This window comes from Pelodiscus sinensis, chromosome 3 (assembly GCF_049634645.1).
Source record: "Pelodiscus sinensis isolate JC-2024 chromosome 3, ASM4963464v1, whole genome shotgun sequence".
NCBI lineage: Eukaryota > Metazoa > Chordata > Testudines > Trionychidae > Pelodiscus > Pelodiscus sinensis.
This window is the reverse complement of record NC_134713.1, coordinates 137,529,695-137,556,660: the sequence shown is the minus strand read 5'-3', so window position 1 is coordinate 137,556,660 and position 26,966 is coordinate 137,529,695. Positions and strand designations below refer to the sequence as shown.

At 42.6% G+C, this 26,966-nt stretch overlaps 1 protein-coding gene across 4 annotated transcripts in view; it reads left to right on the top strand.

The window, feature by feature from the left end:
- Positions 1-530: 530 nt before the first annotated feature.
- The window catches only part of RMDN2 (regulator of microtubule dynamics 2), an 87,845-nt gene continuing 61,409 nt past the window's right edge, over positions 531-26,966 (top strand). For 2 of the 4 annotated variants that reach the window (XR_012902853.1, XM_075924967.1), the window contains exons 1-5: positions 531-785; positions 2,487-2,932; positions 6,033-6,219; positions 8,656-8,758; positions 12,208-12,268. Coding sequence is in view for 3 of the 4 variants with exons in the window: in XM_075924967.1 (XP_075781082.1) it covers positions 2,499-2,932; positions 6,033-6,219; positions 8,656-8,758; positions 12,208-12,268 (785 nt within the window). In the remaining variant the exon portion in view is untranslated. Of the gene's footprint in view, positions 786-854; positions 1,190-2,486; positions 2,933-6,032; positions 6,220-8,655; positions 8,759-12,207; positions 12,269-26,966 lie in introns of those variants that run through there. The other 2 variants (XM_075924966.1, XM_006131305.4) reach the window with 2 other exon arrangements.

The following is a 26,966-nucleotide window of genomic DNA, read 5'->3' as shown; positions in this document are numbered from 1 at the left end:
TAGAAGAACTCAAAAAAGAACTAGATAAATTCATGGAGGTTAGGTCCATCAATGATTATTAGCCAAGATGGGTAAGAACGGTGTCCCTAGCTGCTGTTTGCCAGAGGCTGAAATGGATAACAGGAGAAGGATCACTGCTGGTTCTCTTTTCTAGTCACTCCCTCTGGGGCACCTGGCATTGCTCCAGGTCGGCGGACAGGATACTGGACTAGATGGACCTTTGGTCTGACCCAGGAGGGCCATTCTTATGTTTCCTGCAAAATCCCTGCCCTGCTTTGGCTTCCTTTCTCTGAAGCGCCAGCCACCAGTAACCATAAATGCTGGAACTAGGGCACTGGGGGAGGAGGCTACTGCAACTCTTGGCATGCAGCGGTTTCCATTATGCGATGGGGTTCAATGGCTCCCCGCCCCCTGCCTGTCAAGCAGCCCTGCCCAAAGGGCACTGCTGCAGGCCCACCGCCCTCACTGAGGGGGGCTGGCTACGAAGCGCCACCCCCACCCTGGGTCCCTGAGCCAGCCGGCCCGCGCACGGCCCAGCCCGAGACCACTGGGCGCTTTACAGGCGGTCTCAGGCCAGGCCTCGGAGCGCTACTTCCCTGCCCCCGGGCGGGCGGACGGCTCGGAGCTGGCCGCAGCCCTGAGGGTCTCTAGCCCCGGCGCGGCCCCGCTCGCCCGGCCCATCCGGGTCTCGGCAGCTCCGGGGCGGCCCCTGCGCCGCGCCCGCCCCCTCCGTCCGCACAGGCGGAGCCGCGTCTGCTCTGCGAGCCGGAGCCCCGCGCTGCCCGGTACGTAACCCGGGCTGCCTGCACCCCGGGGTCCCGCCGTCGCCCCCGGCTGCAGGACTCCGCGCAGCGCTGCGGGGCTGCACCCGCCCGGGGATCGGGCTGCGGAGCTGCCTGCGCGCCCTTTGCCTGCTGAGAAGGCGCCTGCTCGGCCAGTGCAGCTGCCCCCGCGGGCAGGGTCTGGCTCCCGCCTTCCCCCGGGGGACGGGTCTGGCGGGGGTGTCAGTCACCCGCCTCTGGACTGTGCCCTGCGCACCGTCCCTGGCTAACCTGCCCCGGGGGGGAGTGAGAGCCGCAGTGACCCTCCGAGCTGGGGCTGGTGCACCTTCCTCGACTCCTCTAACGGCCCCTCTTTTGATTGATTTGTGCGTGTCTCAAATAGCCTCCTTCTGGGCTCAATCTGCCAGGTGAACTTCTCTAGAGTCTGGAGACCTTCCCTTTGGGCTGACTTTTGACCCAGGGGGTGATAACGGTGTTCTGACTACTCCTAAAAATGTTGTTCTGACTACTTCGGTGCATGGAAATCTCTCAGACAACTGTCAAATATGGAACTGGCCACAACAGGAAAATTACTGTGCTTCTTTAAAAATAACATTTTAAAATTAGGCAGATACAAGCCATAGCTTTTTTTTAAGCCTCTGTATATGTACAATAGACATTTTATACACTACATCAGTGCCTGCCGTGAAATAGGCTTGTGCCATTCCATAATGCCATAGCCAGGTATTTTGCATGTGGGAAAAATGCAAACTAAGGGAGCCCTTTTTTATTTTCTTTGAGGGCACTGCAGGGTGGCGGGGGGGGGGGGGGGGGGGGAACAGATCTGCATGCAGAACTGACCTCCCAAATACTTATATATGTGTGTACCTTTTAAGTGCATGAAGTGTGGGTCAAATCTCAAGTTATACACAAAAGTCTTTGTACACTCCCGGCTTAAGTTTTGTAAGATGCTGTGAACATATAAATCCCTAAGGGTATGTCTACACTACCCTGCTAGTTCGAACTAGCGGGGTAATGTAGGCATACCGCACTTGCAAATGAAGCCCAGGATTTGAATTTCCCGGGCTTCATTTGCATAAACGGGGCGCCGCCATTTTTAAAACCCCGCTCGTTCGAACCCCGTGCAGCGCGGCTACACGGGGCACGAACTAGGTAGTTCGAACTAGGCTTCCTAGTTCGAACTACCTAGTTCATGCCCCGTGTAGCCGCGCTGCACGGGGTTCAAACGAGCGGGGTTTTAAAAATGGCGGCGCCCCGCTTATGCAAATGAAGGCTGGGAAATTCAAATCCCGGGCTTCATTTGCAAGTGCGGTATGCCTACATTACCCTCCTAGTTCGAACTAGGAGGATAGTGTAGACATACCCTAAGTAAATAAGTATTCTAGAAAGTGTTGCAGTTCAAACACAATGGAATGTGTAACATCAAACTACACAGATTTCTTCTCTTAATTTCTTTGGAGTTTTGTAACAGATTAAGTCACACGTGTTTGTGGCACATGGGAAGTATCTAAATTAAGGTCTTTGCAACATTGTCACTTACATTGCAGATAGGTAATATTTTATTACTTCTGAAGCTAATGGATGTATGTGATACCTAAATATATACAGTATCTTCTGGCTGGTATAGTCTTAGATTTATGATTTAAGAGTAAGAAACTATTTCTGATGGTGCAAATGATTTCATTTTCCCTCCTTCATTTTCAGACAAACAGAGAAATGTCCCACTCTGAAAACAAAAGCCTGATATTGGGCATCATGGCAGGGGCTGCTGGAATAAGTTTGGTCCTGGTTTGGTATCATAAGATCCGAAAACCTGGGGCAATTGTGAAATTGCCTGCATTTCTGGATTTACACAACAAATTTAATTCTGTGGATTTGCAAAATGAAACTCGTAATGAGCAAGGAAGACAGCTTCAGATACTGGAAAAATTGAATGGCTTACTATTGAGTGTAGAAGAACTGAAGAGAGAGGTGAAGTTGCTTAAAGAAGCTGTTCCAAAGCTGGAAGAGCTTGTTCGAGATGAGCTGCAAGGAAAGGCTGATGTTCGGCGGATTAGTCCTTCACACAGAGCAACCAAAAGAAGAAGAGCCGAGACAGCATATAGTGCAACAGAAACCACCAGCTCTGAGGAGGCAGACAGTGAAGGAGGGTAAGTCTTTAAAATATTTCATGCACAATACACCTTAAAATAGGCATGCAAACAACATTTTAGTACCATAAATGTAGATATATGTTCTGTAAACAGCAGCCTAATTTATGTTTCATGTGTAGTCATTAAATATTCTGTATCTCCACATCTGAAAAAGTTTTCCAAATCAGTAGGACCAGATCCTGTACCCGGCTCTGGCTGATTTACACAGACCTGAGAATATCTTAATTTCGATGAAATTTTGGTCAGAAGAAAATGAAGCATTTTGGGACAAGTGGGATAGAATGGTTCAACATTTTGTTTCAACATTACTTTTAATTTTGAAATTTATTATTATATAAAATTTTGGAAGTCAACATCAGAATAAAATGTTTCAATTTTAATACAACTGTCCCATTTTGATTGACTTGAAACATTTTTTTCCAAAATTATATTTTGCCTGGAATTTTAAATTTTTTGGGTTTGTTCCTATTCAGAATGAAAACAAATTCTGAAAAAAAAATGAAAAATTATATGTAACATAATTTGTAGCTCCTACACAGCACTGCTCTTAACCTTCTCTTGGAGGTATCCCATATCACCACTGCATCAGATGGGATGTTTAAAAAGAAGCTCCTTCTGAAATGTGTCAGTGTGCATAGCTCTTAATACATTTAAAAGGCTAAAGGGCAGTGGTGGGGAGGGACCAGGCGCGAGCCGAGACCAATGATTCCTGGCTCGTGCCCAGTCCCCTCGCCACTGCACCTCTGCTTTTTAAATGTATTAAGAACCTGGCAGCTCCTAATGCTTTTAAAAAGCAGAGGCGCAGTGGTTTTCCGTCTCACACCTGGTCCCCTGCTACGCCTCTGCCCCTCTACCCCTCTACCTCATGGAGATGGTGCTGGAGGGAACTGGCTTTTAAGACGGCTCCCCCCTGTGCTGGCTCCTGCTCTCTTTCTCCCCCCCCCCCACCCTCCACCCATGCCTCTGATAGAGGTGGCAACAGGGTGGGGGTGGAGGAGCGACTAGTTGAGTCACTATTTGACTATCCAATAAGCTTATGCTTATCGGATAGTCGATTAGTTGCTTACATCCCCACTGCAGATATTTAAAATATTTTATAAATGTGAGGAGGATAGAACAGTCAGTGACTAAATGTATAGGTAAATGAAATGTATAAGTAAATGTTCCTCAGTCCTGCCAACAGTTAAGCAGAAGCTTAAATTATGCATTTGAATATTCCCATTGCTCTGTGTGAATAGGGTTACTAACATGTGAAGCTATGTATGGCTATGTGTAGACTGCCCTGTTAAATCAGAAAAAGATATGCAATTTGCAGTAGACAAATTGCAAATCTTTTTTTCAATTTACTTTCAAAAGAGGCTTTTTCAAAATTTGGCGCGTCTGCACGGCACCAAATTTTGGAAAAAACTGCTCTTTTGAGCCATCATTGAGATTATTATGATGAAGCTTATTCACTTGTTATGATTTCCACCACAAAATATTGGTCAGCCATGAGATGTTTACAGATTTTCAAGTGAAGTTGTAGAAAAATGGTCATGTGTGATCTGGTCATCTGAGCTGATGCTTTGTATTGTCAGGTTTACATAAAACCCTTTGGAGTTCTGTGATGGGCTTGCTGTGACTGACATGAGTGCTTCTCAGAACAAACTTGACCTTGGCATTTTTTGCTTATGTGCGAACATCTTGCAATAATCTAGCCTGTGTTTCAGCCTTGCAATAATCAGTCTGTGTTTCAGCCTTGAACAGGGAATGTTTTGCAGGAAAAAAACCCAACAACAACAAATGGGGGAGATGTTATTTCTGCTAGTTATCATTAATGATCATAGATAACACTGAGACCTTGATTCCCCATCAGTTGGCGCTCTTTGCAACTTTACACTAACTCCAAACATTTTCAGTTGGTAGTGAAACAAAACATCCCCTTTTGCCTGACTCTATTCTGAATATTTCACTTATTTTGTCCACCTCTCTTTGCTTTTCAGTTTGTCATCAAACAGCTTTATATTCCTCTTTTTTTCCTCATACCGAGGGGTTAATTTAGATTTATAAACTACAGTGCCAATACTTGAAATGTTTGTTATACAATAAGCAGCTGCATACTTTATTAAAGTATCCAAGCAAACTGTAAAGATACAGTGTAATTTGAATTCTGGTAGCTTTCTTAAAATGATCACTTAAAATGACTGTTCAGGAACTAAATATCACTGTGCACAATATAAGTTATTTAAACTATCCTCAGCCATTCCTGGCAGCACCTTAAAGGGTCTTATGATTAGGATCATACTAAATTCATGGTCCATTTTGCTAAATTTCATGGTCATAGGATTTTTTTTAAAAATCACAATTTTACCTATTTAAATCTGAAATTTCATTGTTTTGTAACTGTAGAGGTCCTGACCCCAAAAGGAATTCTGGGGGCAGTTGCAAGGTTATTGTAGGAGATTTGGGGTACTGCTCCTCTTACTTTCGTGCTGCTGCTGCGAGATGTCATCTTCAGAGCTGGGCACCTGGCCAACAGCCACTGCTCTCTGGCCACCCAGCTTTGAAGGCAGCACAGAAGTAAGCGTGACAACCCTCTCTCCCCCAAATAACCTTGTGGGCCCCCCTGCAACTCTCTTTTGGGTCAGGACCTTCAGTTTGAGAAACACTGGTTTCCCCTGTGAAATCTGTATTGTATAGGGTAAAAGTACACAAAAGACCAGATTTCATAGTCCATGATGTGTTTTTCATGGCCATGAATTTGATAGGTCCCTACTTTTGATGAACACATCTGGTAACAGGACCATGACAGCTCCAAAGATAGTGTTGAAAACAGAGTAAGAACTCACAGTATTCCTATGCTCTAACCACTAGGAAATGCCTCTGGCAATCATGTTTTGCAGATTCTTAGTTAGGCAGAATACATCAAGATTATTTGCTTAATATGCTATTGATAATTAATCTATTTTCCAATTCAGAATAGAGATACTATAGTGTAAAATGTTTTTGAACTTATCAGGAATTGAGCTAACTTCTTTAAAGTTGGGGAACTGGCACTAATTACCATAGAATATTTTGTCAATATTTTTAGAATATTGAGTTATTTCTATAATTTTAGCTATATTACAGCTCACACTGATACAGAAGGAGAATCTGAAGAAGAAAAAGGATTACCTGCAGCATCTGCAAGACCAGAAAAGGAAACAGAATTATTTGATCTTCTGCAGCGCATGGACAGTTTGCATTGTGGTTCAGATGGTGATAAAAAGGAGAGCTTCAGACTGTTACATGAGAGAGAGGAAAAGGTACTAAGGGATACATATGCAATTATTTTCATAGTCCTGGCTGTCAGTTCACTACTGCATATGTTATCCTTTTAAGTCTTTGAAATGTTAAAGCTAAATACAGAAAATATGCAAGGTTTTGTACAACAGTTTACATTAATAACAAACATTCTAAGTGTCATCACATCAGTATTTTTGTTAGGGTAGCTGTAAAAGTTTGTTTTGGTTTGTACTAAAGTTAAACTATATCCAGTTCTAATTTGTTCATGCTTCTTAAGGAACAGACATGTTATGGACTTTTTTAGGCATAAGGAATAGTTTTCCCATTTTTTAAATGTATCTAAATGGAAAAGTCCTACAGCATTAAATAGGGAAGAAACCAATAGAGTGCTAAAGAAATTTATCATGTGTTTACAGAAATAACACTAAAAACCAATAGGGAGAAACCCACTGAAGCCAGTGAAGTGGTGACAGTTTACATCACCTGAGGATCTCACCGATAAAATTGAATAGAGCAATGGAGAGTGTGTTTCCAGCATCCTATAGAATTCTATAGGAGAGTAGGACAGGGCGCTCACCTCTTGAGTGCTTCCTAATGGCTGGGTGTGGTACTGCAGACCTTTCTTGCATCTCACTGCAGATTTGTGGGTCTTCAATGGCTTAGCTCTTTAGCTAAGTCTCACAGTCCGTATGAATCCCCTCTAGGGTAACTCGGTTCCATCAGTGTGCCCTTAGCAGTGTGTTCAGCAATGCCTGTGGACCTTTTGAGTCTAGCCTTTTTCTCATGCTTTTAGTAAAGAGTCTCGCCTGGGACTTCAGCCCTGCTCCTTGGCCTTTTAAAATTAACCCCTTTTCTTGGGCGTTTAAACTAGATGTGCCCCCTTTCTAATGTTTAGGTCATTCCCGCACTTGCTGGTGAGGGACCTGCCCCACCCGGCTCCTCCAGGTCCCAACACCCAGCAGCCACTAACTGCTCTCTCCAGTTTGCTGCTGTTATTCCTTGGGCCTTTCCCCATGCAGCACCCTTCTCTTTGCCATATCTCAGAGCTTAAGTTCTCGGAGCGTCTTCCTCCTCTCTGAATGCAAATACCACCGGAAGCCTTATGCTTTTCTCTAGCACTCCTGTGACCACAGAGGAGCACCCTTCCCAGCTCCTCTGGTCAGAGACAGCTATTCACCCGTTTGGGCCTTGTAGCTCCTTTTATCTGAGTCTGCTGGGCTCTGATTGGCTTCTGCCATGTAGTCTGTCTAGTCGGGCCTATAGAACCTATCTTTTCATAGGGCAGAGGTGGTACAGTGATTCTTAAACTCTTGTACTGGTGACTCCTTTCACAGAACAAGCCTCTGGGTGCCACCCAGTTTATAAATTAAAACCATTGTTTTTTATATTTAACACTCTTATCAGTGAGGTGTAGCAAGGTTTACGGTGGAGGCTGACTGCTTGTGACTCCCCATGTAATAATCTTGCAACCCTTTGAGGGGTCATAACTCCAGTTCGAGAACTCCTGGTGTAATAGGACTGCATGGCCTCAAGCAGGGGGCTACAAAGGCCTGGTATACCCCATTACAGGGGGTTATAATTCTCTATTAAATTCAAAAGGGTGATGTGAAAAACCAGTAGAAAGCTACAATTTTCTGGTACACTCCCTAAGACTGGGATAGTCAACTATTTTTTATCAAGGTCCAGATTTCCTGGTGAAGCTATAGTCAAGGTCCATACTCTAGAGTAATTAATAATAAAGCAATAACGCAATAATGATAATAATAAAGCAATAACAATAATAAAAAGATTTTGGAGTCTGTGCAAAACTGTCTGGCGATGCAAATTTGACCCATGATTTGCCTGTTTACTACCTACACTAGGACTTTTTCTTTAAAATGAGTTTGACCTGTCCTTGAAATCACTGGAAGTTTAAGGTGTGGTAATCAATACAGTGTGCACTCTTCCTACATTTCTTCTGGGTAGGCAGAGATATTAGTGATTCTGATAGGATTCCTCATTTGAGTGTAGAAAATAGCTGTCAGATTGGTAGCTATGATACTTACTGTGAGTGTATGATGCGTATTTTATTTCATACATTTAAAAAAAAAAAAGCTTACTGCATGATATATTTTATAACAGGTTACCTTTTTTTTTGTGATGATGAACAGTTTTATAGAAAGTCCTTTTGCACAAATAACCCAAAAACCTGTACAAATCTAATACACCGGTACTAGCTAAGTCTCCCGGTATTTATTTCTCTTTGTAGAGGAAACATTAATCTACCATGCTCACCAAACATAACAAAACTAGTATGGCAGAAATAAAAATAGCCAAATGGGGGTGGGGCCAGGAGGGAGAGAATAAATATGCTGTTAACTTATTTTAACTATTATTCAAGGAAGCTATATAAAATTATCTTTACATTTTGGTCAATTTCATTGTCTAATATATCTGCTTCTTCCTTTTCCATTCAGTATGGAAACCATGTGGAGTTTCTTTGGAGATTTGCACGAGCTTATGGAGATATGTTTGAGATGACTACAGATGTTGAAGAAAAGAAGAAATATGTTGCTAGTGGTAGGTGGAGTAAAAAGCTGGCTAGATAAAATGGCACCTGACTGTTGTGAAGAGGCTCATGCTGTCAACTTATTGTAGTCCAAGCAGTTTTGTAATCTGTTTGATTATGAGAGCATTTAGACCTTGATGAAAATGTTTTGTGTGATAAAACTGCCACAAGTTTTGGAATCAAACACTTAGTTTCACTCTGCTCAGAAGAGTTCTTGGAAGGGGTTTTGCCAATCAGGATTCACTCTAGTCGATGCTTTTAATGCTTAAATGTGAGCCAGACTGACACAGAATTAAAATTAGCAAAGATCATCAGCCTGATGACAGCTAAATAAATGCCAAGGCAAAGCCAATATTTTTTCCCCTAGGGTAAAGGTAGAGGTCCAGGGTTTCCTGCCCTACAGTCTAGTAACCTTGTCTTAGGTGAGGAGGACTGAATATGACTCATTCTGGAGCCTGGGAATTCTGGGGACTAGAAGCAATGCTAGAGACTGGAAAGCAGAACATGCTGCATCCACATCACCTCGCCTGTCAATCCATCATCTCATCCTGCATGTCCTGTAGTCTGATGAATCTCAAACTGGTCAAAACTGAATTCCTGATTTTTTTTCTTTCACATTACTTTCTTTTTCCTTTGTAACTTTCCAAAGCATCACCATACTGGCCATCACTTGAGTTTATGATCTAGACCAGCATATCTTTAAGTGTGTTCCACAGTCCACTGGTGTGACGTAGAGAGAACAGAATTAAAAATGGCTGCCCTTAAAGGGGCAACACTCCTTTTTTTTTTTTTGCGCAACAACTTTTCCCTGGGGCGGTGTTTCCCAAATGGTACTCCACGGAACCCCGGGGTTCTGCGAAGTGGAACTCAGGTTTCCCCCAAAAAATTCTTCTCCCTTGCTCCCTGCAGAGCCCATAGGCAGCTCCTGCTGTGGCTGTCCCCTCCCCAGCCCACAGGACAGCCCCTGTCCCACAGGTCCTCCAGTGCTGCGCAGCCTCCTCCTCCTCCACATATGCAGGTGGCAGTTTTTACAGTGTCTGCTGTTGCTGGGAGGGGGAGGAGTGGCCGAAGCTGAGGAGCTGCTCCCAGACCTTGGAGTTTTAAAACTGCCGCCTGCAGGGAATCTGGCTCATGCTCTGCCGCCCCCTCCCCTCCCACCACCTGGGGTGTGTTCGGGCTCTGTTGTCCCCCCTCACCACCTGGGATGCACTCGGGCTCTGCTGCCCCCCTCCCCTTGGGGCATGCTGGGGCTCTGCTGCTCCCCCCCACCTGGAGCATGCTTGGGCTCTGCTGTCCTCACCCCCTTGGGGCATGCTCGAGCTCTGCTCCCCGCCCCACCTGGGGTGCCCTCAGGCTCTGCTGCCCCCCCACCTCGGGGTTTACTTGGTCTCTGCTGCCCCCCATGCGCTGCTGCTCTCTCTCCCCTGCACCCCTCCCCAGCTCTGCTGGCGGGGACGGTCGAGGTTTCTACTCGGAGGTCTGCTTTTTTTTTCTTGACAAAAAATAAAATCATTGGTGTTCCCCATAAAAAAAAATATTGTTTGGTGTTCCTCAATCTTAAAATGTTTAAGAAACACTGATCTAGACAGTGCTTGGTCCTGCCATGAGGGCAAGGGACTGGACTCAATGACGTCCAGTTCTAATGGTCTGTGATGTTATGATTCTATAACTGGGAGGCTGTCGTTTGCTTTCTCTTCCCAGTCCTGCACGTTTAAATCTAAATCTTTTCACTTCTTTCTCTTCCAGTGTCTTTAGCATCTCTAGTAATTCATTGAGAAATGCTCATCCAGCCTGTCTTGATCTTGACTATTGCAACATTCGTCTCTCTTCCCTCTCTCAGATCCACATTGCTTCCTCCTCTTCCATACAACACACTGCCACTAAAATCATCCTACTTGCCCATCTCTTGGATTACATCATTCCCCCTGTACTTCATTCACTGGCTCTGCATCAAATTTAGTTTCTCTTTATTGCTATCAGACCCCTACATAATCCACCCTTTCCTTGCTTATCCCTTTGTCTTGTTCTGAGTTTTCATTAACCTACTCCGCTTCCCCAGCGATGCCAGCCTGAACCATTCCTTTGACAGCTTCTCTCCCACACACCACCTCTCCATGCCTTCTTTTGTACTACACATAGCATGTCCTTTCTGAGCTGCTCCTTAGGATACCTGCTTTGTCTGTCAGCCAGTCTCTCAAGAAGATTCATCTTTGTCATGATTCCTGTCAGAAACTTGCAGGCTGATGTTGTCTTGTTTCATGACTGGCTTTGATATGTTAATAATAAACACAAGTGTATCTTTGTTATCTCCCCTTCCACTTACTGCCTATTTGTTTACATGTCTCCTTTGGGCAGGGAAGTTGCCATCTTTGCATGGAACGTGCTCAGCACACTGGAGCTACCAGTATAAACAATAATAATATATATATACACACTTTGGACTCAGATAATTTGCTGCTGCACGTGATTAATTTTAGCACTTGATGGGAGATAATGATAAGGTGCAGGGCAGAGATGAGAAGCAATGGTGGTATGTAAAGTAGGTCATTGGTATTTATGTGATCAGCTGTGTTGAGTGACAGTCTGTTCAGATATTTATCCTGCAGTGGCTCGATATTCTGAGTTCTAAAGTCTCTTGCAGTGATTTTTTGTATGTTTGTTTTTGGAAGAGGCTCAGAGAGAACGGTTTCTAAAGGGGACTTGGCACAGTCACTTATTTTTAATTCCAACTGGACAGAGGATTATTTGTTTTACCTCTTGTTTTTCTAGTTATTTATAAAAATAATAATATTAATAAAAAGTGTGGCTTAATTGGTTACAGAAAAGGCTTTAAATACAGCAAGCTCATCCTCCGGACTCCTATTCAAAATTTGACTTGGGCCAACTCACTTAATTTCTTTATTCCTGAGTCAAAAGGAGAACATCACTGAAAACCAGTTGAGTGCATCTGAAATGAACTATTCTAAGTAAACAAAAGTATAAAAAATGCATTTGTGTATATTGAACGTACTGTGAATCCATAATGTTACAATATCCCTTTCAATGTTTAAATGGAATGTCAAATTGGTTTCTTTTTATAGAAAATTTATATAATCTCAATATGTAGTTCCTGGCTTTAATCTAAGATAGTGAGGTCCTTTAGAACAGGTTGAACCTCGCTAGTTTGTCACCCTTGGGACCTGACTATGGGAAGTCAGTATTGTCTAGCAGCATTACCAATACTTCCACTACTTACTGGGCTCTTAGAAGACAATTAGAGGTCAATTAGAGCTAAATAACAGCACAGAACACTGAGAGCAAGGACTGGTGTCTGTAAACAAACTTTAGGGGACCACAGGAAACTTGGTCATGTCCATGAGAAGTGGACATTCAGCTAACTAAAATCATGCTGGACTATGGATGTTGCCAATTAGAGAGGTTCAACCTCTCTAATCTTTATATATCTTTATTTCTTTTACAGGAAAAATTGTAGCTGAAAAAGCTATTCAGCTGGATGCCATGAGTGCTGAGAGTCACCAGTGGTAAGTTTGAATAATGGAGAAATGTTGTTTGTATTAAGGGTTTCTGCAAAGTCAGAAAGCTGAAATTGTCTATAAACAATGTCCACAACAAATCCTATAGCAGTTAGTTACAGGTTGCATACTTTTATTGCTGTAGATTATTGGTTGACTATCAATTTTGCAGGTTAGCTGTTTATAATTTGCTGTAAACTTGCTTCAATTTATGGTGAAATAAGGCACTGTATCATTTTCCACTAAGTATAATGAAAGGCAGGAATGAATATTTGATTACATGAGTATCTCCTATAATTTTCCATTGTCTTTGTTTTCTTAACCTAAACTATGCAAAACAGTTCCATGTTTGACATTATTTTCTTTGTGATATTATTTTTCCAAGCTCATGCAAATGCACCCATCCAAAGTTCTAGATGAACTTAAATATGTAGCAATAAAAGTTAAATAATAAGCGCCACATTTGAAACCCTTTTCCATATTGAGCAGTATCTTTCTATGCAAGTAATCCCTCTGGAATCCAGAGTTTTAACACATTATGATAATAAATTAAATGGAAAAAAATCATAGGAATTTTATAAGAATAGCTAATTATGAAAAACAACAAAACAAAAAGTAAACAGTGTAAAAGAAGAGAGGGACAAATGGGAAATAACCGCTTATGTGAACATTTGGAGATTATGGGACATTCGGATATTAAGTTCTGCATTTTATCATGTTACTTGATGAAATGTTGTTAGTTTGGAATTTCAAGATATTGGCCAAATGTCCATCCAAAATTGAAAATTCTCCCACATCCTGATACAACAAGAAAGAAACTGTGAGAGTAGTGAATGATTTGCAGCTTTAATAGGATGCCAACAACTTAGGGTCTTATGGATCAAAGGAAAAAGGAAACTCCAAACTCATTTATTCAGCTCCCTATTGTTATAAACCAGGGGGTTATTTGCTGCAGCACTTTAGTTAATCTCATAATACATTGTGAGGAGTAGGTGACTGGGGTATGTAGGCCTATACAGGTTAATTCCGATAACATAAATTGTACCTGAAAAAGAAGAGTAGATGGCCAATGCAGACTATGAAGATCAAATGTGAAGTGTTCTTTATGAGGAACATTGCATTACAAATAGGCCAGTAACTTCTAGACTACCAGAACTTTTTTCTATAGTTTTACTTTTGAAAATTAATATATGTTTTCCTGTAGCTTTATGTAAAAATTAGAGTCATGAACAAAAATGACACATGAAAAGTTGGTACTAGAGTTTGGCAAAATTTAGAATTTCTGTTGCAAGAGAAATTCCAACATTTCAGAATTTTTTTAGTCTCAAATTGGAACAAAAAGTCAACATTTCCTGAAAAAAAGTTGAAAGAAATATAGTTTGATGATATCAAAATGCCCTCATTAAGGCACTTTATTTCAGTAAGACCAAAGGGCTTTGTGTGTACTACTACATTCTACAGTAATTTTAAGGTAATATAATATAGTTGAAACAAATTGTTTTGATCTTATTAAAATAAAGCACTTATCAAAGTCTAAGGCTACATCTACACTGGCATGATTTTCCGGAAATGCTTTTAACGGAAAAGTTTTCCATTAAAAGCATTTTCGGAAAAGCGCGTCTAGATTGGCAGGATGCTTTTCCGGAAAAGCACTTTTTGCGGAAAAGCGTCTGTGGCCAATCTAGACGCGCTTTTCTGCAAAAAAGCCCCGATTGCCATTTTTGTGATCGGGGCTTTTTTGCAGAAAACAGAACTATGCTGTCTACACTGGCCCTTTTGCGCAAAAGTCTTTCGGAAAAAGACTTTTGCCCAAACGGGAGCAGCATAGTTTTTCTGGAAAAGCACTGATGATTTTACATTAGATCGTCAGTGCTTTTCCAGAAATTCAAGCGGCCAGTGTAGACAGCTGGCAAGTTTTTACGGAAAATCAGATGATTTTCCGGAAAAACTTGCTAGTGTAGACACAGCCTAAATGTTCCCATGAAATGTTTTAAGTGTGACTGTCAAGGCTGTTCCCCACTCTGCCGAATGCAGGAGTTGGGGGCTCACAAGAACACTCCAAAACCTTGCCTCCACAGGCTCTGGTATAAAAACTCCTCTCCCCCCCCCCCCCAATCCTAATACCCAGATTTTGGGGAATCCGTTGCTACCACCCAGGTAATTCCAAGAAAAAAAAACAGGGAAGAGATCACTTGGGAAATCTCTTTCCTAAGGTAAAACTCTCCCCTCCCCCAACCTCCATTTTACTTGGAGTTGGGAAAAACAGGGAATCCAAAGATAGCCATGGACTCTGTCCTTGTCACTAGGCACTGAGTCCTAAGGACACAACAATCAACCAATCCCGGTTAATTAGAAAAGAAAACAATCCTTTATTATCCAAACAAAACTGCAGTTGCAAGCATAGTAAAGTGGCTAGATAGAAAGAGCCACCAATTGATATAGATACTCAGAGAAAACCCCTGGGCTAACAGACTTAGTTACAAAAGAAAAACCCCCACAATTAACAGCTCAGACGTTAGTTCCACATCCCCAAACAAGGAAAACAATAAATCCCGATGGACTAGCTAAACTGTTCCCTACTTACACATTGTAAGAAGTCCATTCTTAGAGAAAGAAGTGTCTCCCATCTCCCTCAGTACGTAGAAGAAACTGCTCTAAACCTCAAACAAAGGACAGAGAGAGAACCTCTCTTTTCCATTATGACAGTGACAAATCAGCATACCTGACAGAAAGATATTCCATCAAAAATTGTCTGTTTGTTTCAGGTTGAGTTTCCTCAGTGCTGCTATTTTATCTATTATTTACTTCTTTTCTCATTTCTGATGAAAGTTTTGTTGCTGTTTCTTTCCAGTGTCAGTTTGCTCATTCTTTGCTATTTATCATATTAGTCTGCCTGCTAGGTTGAGGTCTCCACTTCATTGTGTTGTCTCTGAACAGTTATTCTTGAGAGAATTGCTGTACTCCTAAAATGGTGTATCCTTCCCCTTCATTGATGTTCATATCACTTCCCCTTCATCCATCTCTACTTTCTGGCTATGGGCCATTAAAGAGGTATTTTATGGAAGGGGAATTTCGGCTTTGCAAGAGGACATTACCCTTCAAGGCTTTTAATTTATCCTCTCTTCCATGCTGACCTTATCATAGTTTATAAGTAAAATACTATAATGACAGGCCTCCTCTAATGGGAAAGTACATACAAACGTGCGGAAACCAAAATTAGACCAATCAAAAAACTTGTTCTAGAGGCTGAAGTGTGGAAGGAAGTTCCATGCTTCTTAACATGGGGTGTCTCTTTTTTTTTCCAGCAAAAGTATATATGTTGTATAGTTTTTCATCCTTGTATTTTAAGTGCATACTTTTCTTTTACTATGCAACCAGTGACACAGTGTCTTTTCAAAGACATAAAGGCATTGTAAGTTTCATTAGTTTGGAAAGATCAAGTGCTCAGCACTGGTGGTGATTTTAAGGATTGATATGCTATAGACTGTCAAGTAGTTTATAATTCCACTTTGTTTTTGAAGAATATTGCAATATTTTACATTATTCCCCCAATTAGTATAGGATAAGGGTTATCTATAGTTCACTCTGCACATGTGATACAGATGGGCTGCAATAACAAAAGCAACAATAGTATAGTATAATTCCTAGCAGTCAGCTAAGTCTACTTATCTGCTTTTATTAAGGTCATAAACTTTTGTCACTTGAGGCTATGAAAAAAACACCCCCTTGGCGGCATACGTTTTGCCAGCATCAGCACTCGTGTGCACAGTGCTATGTTGGCTCTCCCACTGCCATGCTCCTGGAGCTGGGAGGAATCTGGTGCTACAGAAGTGCTCTTATAGCTGTGCTGCTGTAAGTGGAGACCTGCCCTAAGTTTGTATAGTTCTTTCTCTTCATCTTTCTTCCTTGATGAGAGACACTTATAATCTAATAACAAGGGGGAAATGAAATTTAATTAGACCATTCAAAATTGTACAGCAAATTATTATTCCTTGCTCTTGTGGAAGAAAATTTGTTGTATAATTTGGCAGTAATGTTTCCCTGGATTTTATTTTGTCTGTCTGTTGGGAACATAACATCTATCCGTCTCAGAGGGTGAAGATGATAAGATTTCAAAAAAGCATGTCTCGGAAGTTGATCTCTATTAATTAGGAGCTCTAATTAAACGTAAATAAATTTCTGTATGTACCAAGCCAAAGAAGCTCAGCAACCATGAAGTATAATTGATTGAAAGGGAATGTCTGTATCCAAGGACTGTTAATTCTGGCTGTCTTTTCCTACCCATTCAGATTATTTAGATTTATTTGTCCTGATAACCATATTCTGGATGTTCTATGTTAACCCTGGTGACTTTTTAGCTTGTTCAGAAAAGTCCTGTGATATGAGAACAAGTGATGGGCATTCTCAGCAAAGACAAATATGCCTTTCAACCAAGAAATATCGTTGTGTCTGCCAGGAACTATAGGCTGGAAGCTCTGGCTTCAGCTGGGATTGTGTGGGCTGAAGCCCCAAGCTTAGATGCCCTGATCCCTGACTGGAGCCCTGGGGGGCAGAAGTTGGAGCTCAAGCAGGAACCAAAAGCCCTGGAGGGTGGAGCCACCAGCCTAGGTCCCTAAGCCCAGGCAGGAGCTGGGGATGGAGGGAGGAATCCCTGAGCTCTGGTACCCAGAAACCCAGCTAGAGCCTAGGAGGAGGAAGCAGCCCCCGAGCCTGGGCAGGAACTGTGGGAATGGTGGGGGGCAGCTCAGGCAGGAGCTGTGATGGGCAAAAGCCTGCAGGGAGAAGGAAGCCCTCAGCCCAGGTCTTTGAGCCCAAGCAGTACCTGCAGGAGGTGAAAGTCTAGAACCCCGGAAGGAGGGGAGGAAGGAGCAGCAGCAGCTCTGAGCCCCGGCAATGACCACTGGTGGGGCAGGGAGTGGAGCGGGAATCCCTGAGCCTGGGTAGAGCTGTGGGGGCTGGAGCTGCAGAGGGTGGAAGCCCCAAGTCCCACCTGACGCCCTCGCACTTCCAGCCCCAGCCTGATTGATTTTCAGGGAGATTGGGTTTCATGGGGCAGGGCCAATTTCACAGAGGGGCTGTCAAATTGATATGGGAGGGTCCTACAATTATATCAGCAAAAAAAATCGCTCGGTTAGGATGCACGGCAAGAAATGGGGCGGCCGCTCCCCAGAGCTGGTGGACATTCCAGTATTTATATTTACCAAGCCAGCACAAAACAGCCTCAATAGTACCTTATTGGTCAATCAGAAATCTAAACAATGCAGTTCCCTTAAAGTACCCAGCCTTAGGCCTCCACCCAGACGTGTCAGTCAAAAAAAGTTCTGCCAATCCCAAAAGACTGGACACATTACCTTCCAGGTCAATAAATAGTGCAGACTAGGGATGTAAGCAACTAGTTGAGTAGTCAACTTATCAGGTAGTCGAGTCACTGCTCAACTACTCACTTCCTCCACCCCGTTGCCTCTGTATCAGAGGCAGCAAGGAAGGGAGGAGCAGGAGCCAGTGCTGCGGGGAGCCATCTTAAAAGCTGGTTCCCCCAGCATCATCTCCACAGTACGGAGTGGGAGAGGGGAGGCAGAAGCACAGCAGTCTGGGATCCAGCGGGAGCTGGGACTGCTCAATCCTGGCTCCTGCCAGCTTCCAGACATACCCCCACTGCGCCTTTGCCTTTTGAATGTAGTAAGAGCTGGGCTGGCTGCCTACTACATTTAAACTGCAGAGCTGCAGCGGGGCACCTTATCAACTAATCGTGTAGTTGATACAAATTGTATTGACTACACAATTAGTCAGTTACCTACTTCTTAACATCTTTATTGCAGACCTTATCCCAAATATACACTCAGAGCCCATTCTCATTAACCAAATTAAGATGTATTTTAAAAGGAAAGGGAGAGGAGAGTAGTGGTTAAAAAAATCAATATACATACAGACGTGAGTTTGATTCTTGAGGTTCAGTTATATAAAAGAGATAGTGATCCTGTAGTTGCAAAAAGTTTTTAGAATTTAAGTCCATGGCTATAGTCCAAAATCCATATTCAGAGTGATTCCAGCCAAAGACTAGGACCTTGGTCCTGGTGGTTTAGGTTTCTCTTGTATGAAACCTGAAGCAGATCTAAGACTTCAGTCAATGACCATTAAATGAGCCACTAGGATCTCCTGGGATCTCATTTTTTATGGCTTGCAGTTTTTCCTATGAGAATTCAAGCAGATTGGAGACAAAAAGGATTCTGTCCAAAGAGACCGTTATAGTTGCAGTCTCTTGGCCTGAGACAGATCAATAGACTTTTGATTTAACCTTCTGTCTCCCAAACACCATGGCAATTAGCACAAGGTAATTTATCCATTACACATGTCACATACAGTTTACCACAACCTTCAAAGAGACATATAAACCATAATACCACTTCAGTCAAGTTTAATCATAAATGCTAATGTTCCCTTCTGATCTTGAATCAAAGCCATAGTTACAGACAGGGATCCTTTGTTCATATCACAAGACCTGAGCAAACACCTACCATTCTACTGCTCTCACAATGCAAATTTGCACTTCAAAGTTCCACTCTAAGCTAATGTAACAGCCCTCTTGTCAGTGTTTTTACCAGCAGCTTGGCAGATGCTCAATATTCTTCAAATTAAATTGAGTGGGATAAATATAGAAAGTACTGACCAAAAAATAATTTATCGGTCAGTCAGCCTTGGCAATTGATCTTTCTGCAGCCACTAATAATCTCAAAATTAATGCATGCATCCAGGCTTCAGCTGATGAGTGATCATGCCTTCATTTATGGTCCTTAGATAGATCATGAAACCTTTAGGTTGTTTGATTAGACATATTTAAATGGTTACTTTTAGGCAAACTCTTGATAATGAAAATCATAGCTGTAATTTTCATCTGTCCAATCCAGGACTGTGCAAATATCGGCCCACAGGCCTGGCAGACCTGACCACTATATTTAACTGAGTATCCACAAGTATGGGCGATCACAGCTTCTCTTGGCCACGGATCACTGTTCCTGGTCAATTGGAACTGCAGGAAGTGGTATCTCAGTCTGTGCCACTTCCCGCCACTCCCATTGGCCGGAAATGGCGATCCATGGTCAGCAGGCGCTGCGATTGCCCATACCTGCAGAAGTGAGATAAATATAGTGGTGGCGGCCTTCCTGGCACTAACCCTGGCAAACCACCACTGTTTTTTTGCCCACCCCTGGTTTAATCAGTCTTGTTCCCTTTGAAGAGGGATTAGAATGACTGTAAGATTTTAGCCAAAGATGTAAATGTTGAAGATGCCCCTCGTATGTTTGCCTGTGCAGCATTTTTACCAGTGGAATGTGTACCAGTGTCCATGGGAGCAGAATGCAAAAAGTGGCATTTGACAGCTAAGAAGCTTTTTTTAAAAAACCTCAAACAGAATCTTGTTTTTTGATGTTTTATGACCAAATTCATGATTCATTTGGTCAATTTCATGGGATATAAAATTAGTCAATTTCACGTTTTCAGAGGTTTAGATCTGAAATTTCACGGTATCACCATGGACAGCATCCCAACCCAAAAGGTTGTAATAACAGGGTTGTGGGAGTGGTCCCCTCTGCCCTGGTGTGGCCTTCTGAACTGCACAGCTGGAGAGGAAGGCTGCTGGCCAGATGCCCAGCTGTAAAGCTTGTGCCACTGCCAGCATTGCTCAGAGGTGATGGTAGTCATTGGAGCTCGAGGACTGGACTCTGGATCTCCCACTTCCCTTGTGACTGACCTAATCACCAGGCTACAGACACACGTCTCTCTCTCCAGTGACTTATCCAAAGTGGGATGGCTTCAATGGGTGAGGTTTAGGGAGCCCAACATCAAAATATCCCATAGTCCAGTGATTGGCACACTCACCTAAGAGCAGTGGGAGAGTCCTTTTCATTTCTTCCAGTCAAGCCAAAGGAGGAGCTGAACCTGGGTCTCTCACATGCCAGGTGAGTGCTCTCACCATTGAGTAGAGATGTCGGTGGTTAACTGGTCAATCACTAAGCATCACCCTTACTGGGTGATGCTTACTGGTTAACTGGCAGCCTGGCTGGGCTGGAGCAGCTCCTCACCTGCCTGCGGTGTGGCACAATGGCCCCAACCCAGCCCGGCTTGAGCGGCCCCTTGCTCACAGTGTGGTGCGGTACATGCAGCCTGGCCCAAGCAGTCCCCGTTTGCAGTGAGCCCAGCCTGGCTGGGGCAGCCTGTTGTGCGGCTGACCTGGCTAGACTGGAGCAGTCCCCCTCCCGCATTGCAGGCTGGGGGCACTCCTGCCTGACTGGGTCCATCGCACAACAATTAGGGGGTGCTCCATCCCACCCATGATGGGAGACACCTCTAGCCCAGCTGGACCCTCTGCACCACACCTTGAGCAGAGGGCTGCTCCAGCCCAGTTGGGCAGGAAGCAGCCCCCTTGCCAACCTCTGTTTAAGCGGTTAACTGGTCAAACAACATTTAACAGGTTAATTGATTAAAACGGGATTTTACATCCCTACCACTGAGCTAAGGGTTATGTTGGGCGCCACTGCCACCACCATTTTCTCCTTTGGCCATTTTGTGTGGAGTGAGACGTGTGCTTAACACATTCTCACAAGAAATAACTAAGATGACTAAACAACCTGACTCTCGGGGGAGGAAAGGGTGGAGTTGTTCTTACCTGTGGATCTCCAGCACAGATATACCCTGCAGCCTGGATTTAGGCATCTGCCTTTGTAAAAGGGATGGCGTTGACCTCTCCTATTGGCTGTCATTGGTGGCTCTCTGCCTAGTGTGCTGGCTTTTGTGAATCACATTCTCAGGCACCTATCTCTCCGCATATATTGTATAGGGAGTTTAGGCTTCTAACTCAGGTTCTGTGGATCCCATCATGGCGCCAGTGCTTTTTTTTAGGTATCTAAAAGTTAGGCGTTGCAAGACACAGTTCCACCTAGGTCCTTTGGTGGATCCAGGCCTCTGCGGCTAACACTGCCAACTAGGCAATCATCTGTTTGCTCTGCGAGCTTAAACTTTGACCTGTTATTAAAGGTAGTTCTGTTTTATGTTTGTTTTGTGAAGAGCAAAAGTCACAACAGTAATTCAGTGCAGAGCACTTGTAATTTCCAGAATGGCTTATTGCGAAGGCATGGAGAGTCCAGATATGAGAGAGATGGTTGTGTAAATGCCCAGCCAGAAGGTACTGGCAGCTTCTTCCGTCCCTTGAGAATCCAAACATAGGGATCTAAAAGCATTCTCAAACTGTGAACTTCATGAACTGAAGGGAAACAACTGTCTCAGCCAGGACACACATTATAATCACCCCATTGTAATTTTGGAAGCTTACTGTATCCTAATATCATCATTTTGACTTTACCAGAATTAAGCTTCACCCAACTCACAGTTGGTGTTCTGCTCCCAGTCCTAGCAGAAGTTACTACTGTGCATGCATGAAATTTAAGTTTGGAAATGCTTTAACTTGGCTATTATACAGCTGTGCATGTGTGACTAACAAAAAGGGGCCCGGTCCTCTGGTCTAGCCAACCTGAACATTTCAAATTTGAAAGTACTTGAGTTGTGTGAAGATGGGAGAGTGCTATGGAAGGGGAAGAGAGTTATTTATATGGAGAAAAAGTATCTTTGTATTAACTCTCATCTAACACAGGGCTGAAGGGATTTTACACAAAGTTCCCAGCAAAATAGAGTATACTGTTAGGCACTCACAATAGCAAAAATGTTCTAGACAATTCAGGGTTTGAAAAGGAGTAATGACTATAAAATATTTCCCTAGGGAAACAAAGGTTACCAAGAGTATGAAATACAGGCAGTCCCCGGGTTACGTACAAGATAGGGACTGTAGGTTTGTTTTTAAGTTGAATTTGTACATAAGTCGGAACTGGCCTCCAGATTCAGCCGCTGCTGAAACTGACCAGCGGCTGACTACAGGAAGCCCGAGGCAGAGTTTCTCTGCCCCGGGATTCCTGGAATCAGCCGCTGATCAGTTTCAACCGCAGCTGAATCTGGACGCCTGGGCAGATCAGCTGGGGTGCTGCCGGGTAGGTCCCCGCAGCGCCGCACCGCGGCGCTGCGGGGACCAACCCGGCAGCACTCCAGCTGCTCTGTCCCAGGTGTCCCCAAGTCAGCTGCTGCTGAAACTGATCAGCGGCTGATTCCAGGAATCCCGGGGCAGAGAAACTCTGCCTCGGGCTTCCTGTAGTCAGCCGCTGGTCAGTTTCAGCAGCGGCTGAATCTGGAGGCCAGTTCCGACTTACGTACAAATTCAACTTAAGAACAAACCTACAGTCCCTATCTTGTACGTACAGTCCCTATCTTGTACGTAAGCCCGGGTCCTCAGCGGCTTTGCTCCACGTCTCCCTGGTCTGCTGCCCCCCCCCCCCCCCCAGCAGACCAGGGAGACGCGGAGCAGCTTTTCTCGCCCTGGAGGACGCGGGCGGCGGGACCGCGGCGCGTTTGGGCGGTCCCGTCGCCCACGTCCTCCGGGGCGAGAAAAGCCCCGTTCGTAAGTACGGATCCGACATAAGTCGGATCCGACATAAGTCGGAGACTGCCTGTATATGCAAGGATAATACTTTACAGCTAAAGTTAGTTTCTAACATGGAAGCAATATTTTTACACACTTGTATAGCTAAAGCTCTTAATGCTGGTCTCCTTTAATTATCCATTTATTTTATATTATAGCTGAGCCAAATAGTACTACTCTGCCTAAGATGGAGTAGCTGTTTCCATTATTAACAGTGGTATTAGCGAGAAGTACTGATGAACCAGTAGGATGCTTTAAGCATTCCAAGCCCGGCAAGTGGCAGAATTGCTATTCATTATTTTTTAATTGCATTTTAAAAATCAGTCAAACCATGCAAAACAACTCACCCTTCATTCAATAAATATGATTATATTTTGAAATACTCCACACGTTAATTAGAATTATTACAGGACATTTTCTGAACAGAATGCCTCAACTTGTTTAGAAAAGTGTGATGAAGCAAGATCCATTTATTCTCCAGAAAAATGGGTGTATAGAAGTTAGAAGATGGTCCCAGGACTGACGAAGGGCTAAGATCTTTGTTTCCCTGTAGAGTTTTTCATATTTGACACACTGCTATAATGCACATGAAGATTAAATTCAGATTTATCTTACAAGTTTTAGTATTTTGTATTACTAAAGCAGACTAGTTGGAACTATTTCATTTGCAACTACAAAAACAACTTAGAAATTCATCTTTGTTCTTCTGGAGTTGTTCTGATTTGGATAGCCTTTTAAGTTACTTAGATGCTTTGGCAAATATTTTAAACTGCCTCTTGTTTTATTAGTGCAGGAGAATAACTTAGGGCCCTAGCATATCTGCTGAGAATCATGTTTCTGCTGTCAAGACACAGGTGATAGAGCATGTGTAACAAAGGCTCATTTATCTATAGGTGTCTTTGTTTTTAAGCCAGACATATATCCTAGAACCATCTGCAATTTGTGTGTTAACATTTGGCCTGGTTCTTCTGAGCATGCTGAACGAACTCACTGTACTTCCGACTGTAACAGGTATGCCCTCATTTGTCCTAGTTTTGGCTGAATGCCAGTAGACCAGCTGGAATACCATCCTGGGAAAGGTTGATTCATTGTATGCTGATATTGAAGGAGCTCCATCCACTTGCATAGAGCTTCATTTACTTCATTTCAGCAGGTTTTCATGTGGGCACTGGGGTCCAGCCAACCAGAGCTCATTCCAAGATCAGATCCTTGGTGACTGCTGAAAGCTAGCTGATTTTTCTTGTGTGTGTTTGTGCCAAGAAGAATGCTAACTTTTGTACGCCCATTTTTCTTGATAATAAATGGATCTTCCTTCATCACACTTTTATAAACAAGTTGAGGCATACTTTTCAGAAAATGTCCTGTAATAATTCTAATTAACGTGTGGAGTATTTAAAAATATAATCACGTTTATTGAATGAAGGGTGAGGTGTTTTGCATGGTTTGTGCAAAGAAGAAGAATGCAGGAGAATAATTCTTGTTTTTCGTAAGTTTTTCCTTCTAGAAGTCTAGCCATTTTACCTTTGTTTCCATTTTTCTTGCTTTGCATGTTTTCAGCATCTCTTATAAAGTGAAAAGCATATTTCCAAGTTCATAATTTGATGTAACTTTAGCAGAAACAATGGTGGCTCATCTATAGTAGTTACAAGTATATCCATTATGTTTAGTTAATTAGCATGTTTGAATATGTGGGTATTTGCGATATTAGTAGCATACCAACATTAACTCAGTCATAATGTCATTGACTTGTGGGTCCCTAGTCTTTAAAGATTTCCTCTTTATTTTCCCTCTCCGGGTATTATAAAGTTTTATTCTTTTTAAGCGGTACCTGAACATTTTATTTTTCACCAATTTTGTAATAGCATTATCATACCAACAGTTACTAAATATTCCCTTCATTAAACGTGTCAGTGGGTTCCTACTGGAACCACTAGATGGGGCAAGTGACTGTGGGGTGGTGAACTCTTGAGAGAGGTTTCCTAGCAGTGCCTGGCTCTGAACCCTGAACATGCATGTAAATGATGGATGTGGATAAAAGGGGTTGTTAATATTTCTGTAGGTGTAGTAAAAGCCATACCCCACTTTTATTCCTTTTGCTAGCTTTGCTAATAAAAATGCCAGAAGTCCATACAGGGATCTTTATGCACTGAAGACTCTTTCATCTGTCTATTGTTAAATTCCTCTTGATTTTTTTTCCCTCTAGTGAAACATTTTACCAGTGAGAACTGTTTATTATTATTTGTCTAATAGTAGCATCAAAAACATTGGACAGGACAATGACTGGCACATGTCTTGTTAGTCCCATTCCTGTTTTTAAGGTGCATCTGTAACTAACCAGAGTTGTTCAGATTGGTGAACACATTTAGTAGAGTATCAGTTTGCAAATAAAGATAAGACTCCCCCCTTTTTCATTTGCATTCAAATGCATCCACACCTGGAGATCTGGAAAGCTATGAATTCTGTTTTTAGCCAGCCACTCTCCATAAATGATTGTCCAACGTGCTTTGCAATTTTAACTCCTACACAATTAATTAATTTGTATTCACAAGTTGCTGGCATTGCTATTTATTCAGATACAAAAGTGTAAAGTAGAACATTGCAGCGAGTATATGACAAAGATCCTTATTGTTGGACAGCGATGGATATTTTAGCTTGCTTGTTTTTCATTTTGTATGTTTTTTATTCACAGATAAGCTCTATAAAATACAAGTACTTATCTGAACTGGTTTAAGCGAGGGCCCTTTTTTCCTTGTCACGCACAGACAGGAAAATACTGCAAGATGCTGGATTAGCTTGTTCGCTTTTCATTGTTTTCTTTTCCAGCAGCAATCCGTTTAGCTATGGTATGCTGAGTTTATCTGATTAGCACCTAATGAGTAAAGGGAGACATGTTGCTTAGGGTTGAGCAATTTATGCCAAATAAAGTTTTTAGTACGGTTCCTCTCTCTCTCAGGAGCTGAACTTTCATGACCTTCCTAGCTTCATCCTCCCACCACCCCCACCAGCTCATTTCCATGTGAAATCATGGTATTTTAGTTGACAGGAGTGCCAGCAAGATTAGGAAGATTCTGTTCAGTGGACATGTTGCTCAACAATGACTGACAATCTGCCTGAAAGTCACATGAATTTAACAGCTGTTATTATCCCCACTTCCAGGAAACATCGGCAGTATCAGAAATTAACAGTTCATAACGTGATTACTTTTATCATTGATTTTTATAGTAAAAACATTGGATTTATTTATAAGTAGTAAAATATTTTTGTTCTTGTGCAACAATTATAGTATGTTCATTTAACAAGAATTCCTAGTGAAGCTGAAATTTAAACCATGCTTAAAATAGATGAATACTAACACAGAATGTTCTGCTCTTACTGGCATTTACTTGCAAACTTTTCTGCATAATTCTTACTTCTATTTCATACTTCAATTTATATTTTCTCTTTTAGATTACTTCTTATTTTGATTTAATAATACATTGTGAAATCCTACATGTCATAGCTGAACTCTACAAGATCCAGGAAAGCATATCTATGGGTTTATGCCGCTTTATTACTTCTATACAGTGGTATAAAGAAGTCTTAAGGCAAATTATAGTCCGGCTCAGGGGGTCTGTATTCCTTTCAGTATTCATGCATGGTTCTATTATAATTGAAGTAATATGTGTGCATCAGTAAGAGTGCATAAATTCTTGGAGAGTCAAGAAGATGATAGTATTGTCCAGATAATACAAACGTAGAGAGGGAGTCCATTTAAAAGTATTTTTAAAACAGCACATTTTCCCCACTTACAACTTTATATAGTTGTTGAGTGGCCCTAAATTTCCTTTTGAAATGCTAGTGTCACTATACCTCATAATCTGTTATATATTTTATAGTGTTTGTGTAGCTGTCTTTGTGTCCCTTCGTCCTTCTGTGGGTCTGTTTGTTCAATAACTAAATGGTTAGAGCTAGGATTACCAAATTAGGTATACAGCGACTTCGTATTATAACTTAAAGCAAGATCAGGGTTTTGTTGTGCCCAGACAATGGGACATGTATGTAATGCAATTGTTTCTCATCAAATGGAAAGGGAGAGGTGTGATAACAGAGACAGTTACACTGATGAAAAACCACCAGGGGGCAGCAAGCACCCCAGCCTCAAGGAGCAGCTGCCAGCTAGGCCCCACAGTCCCTGGCACTCCCAGGCTG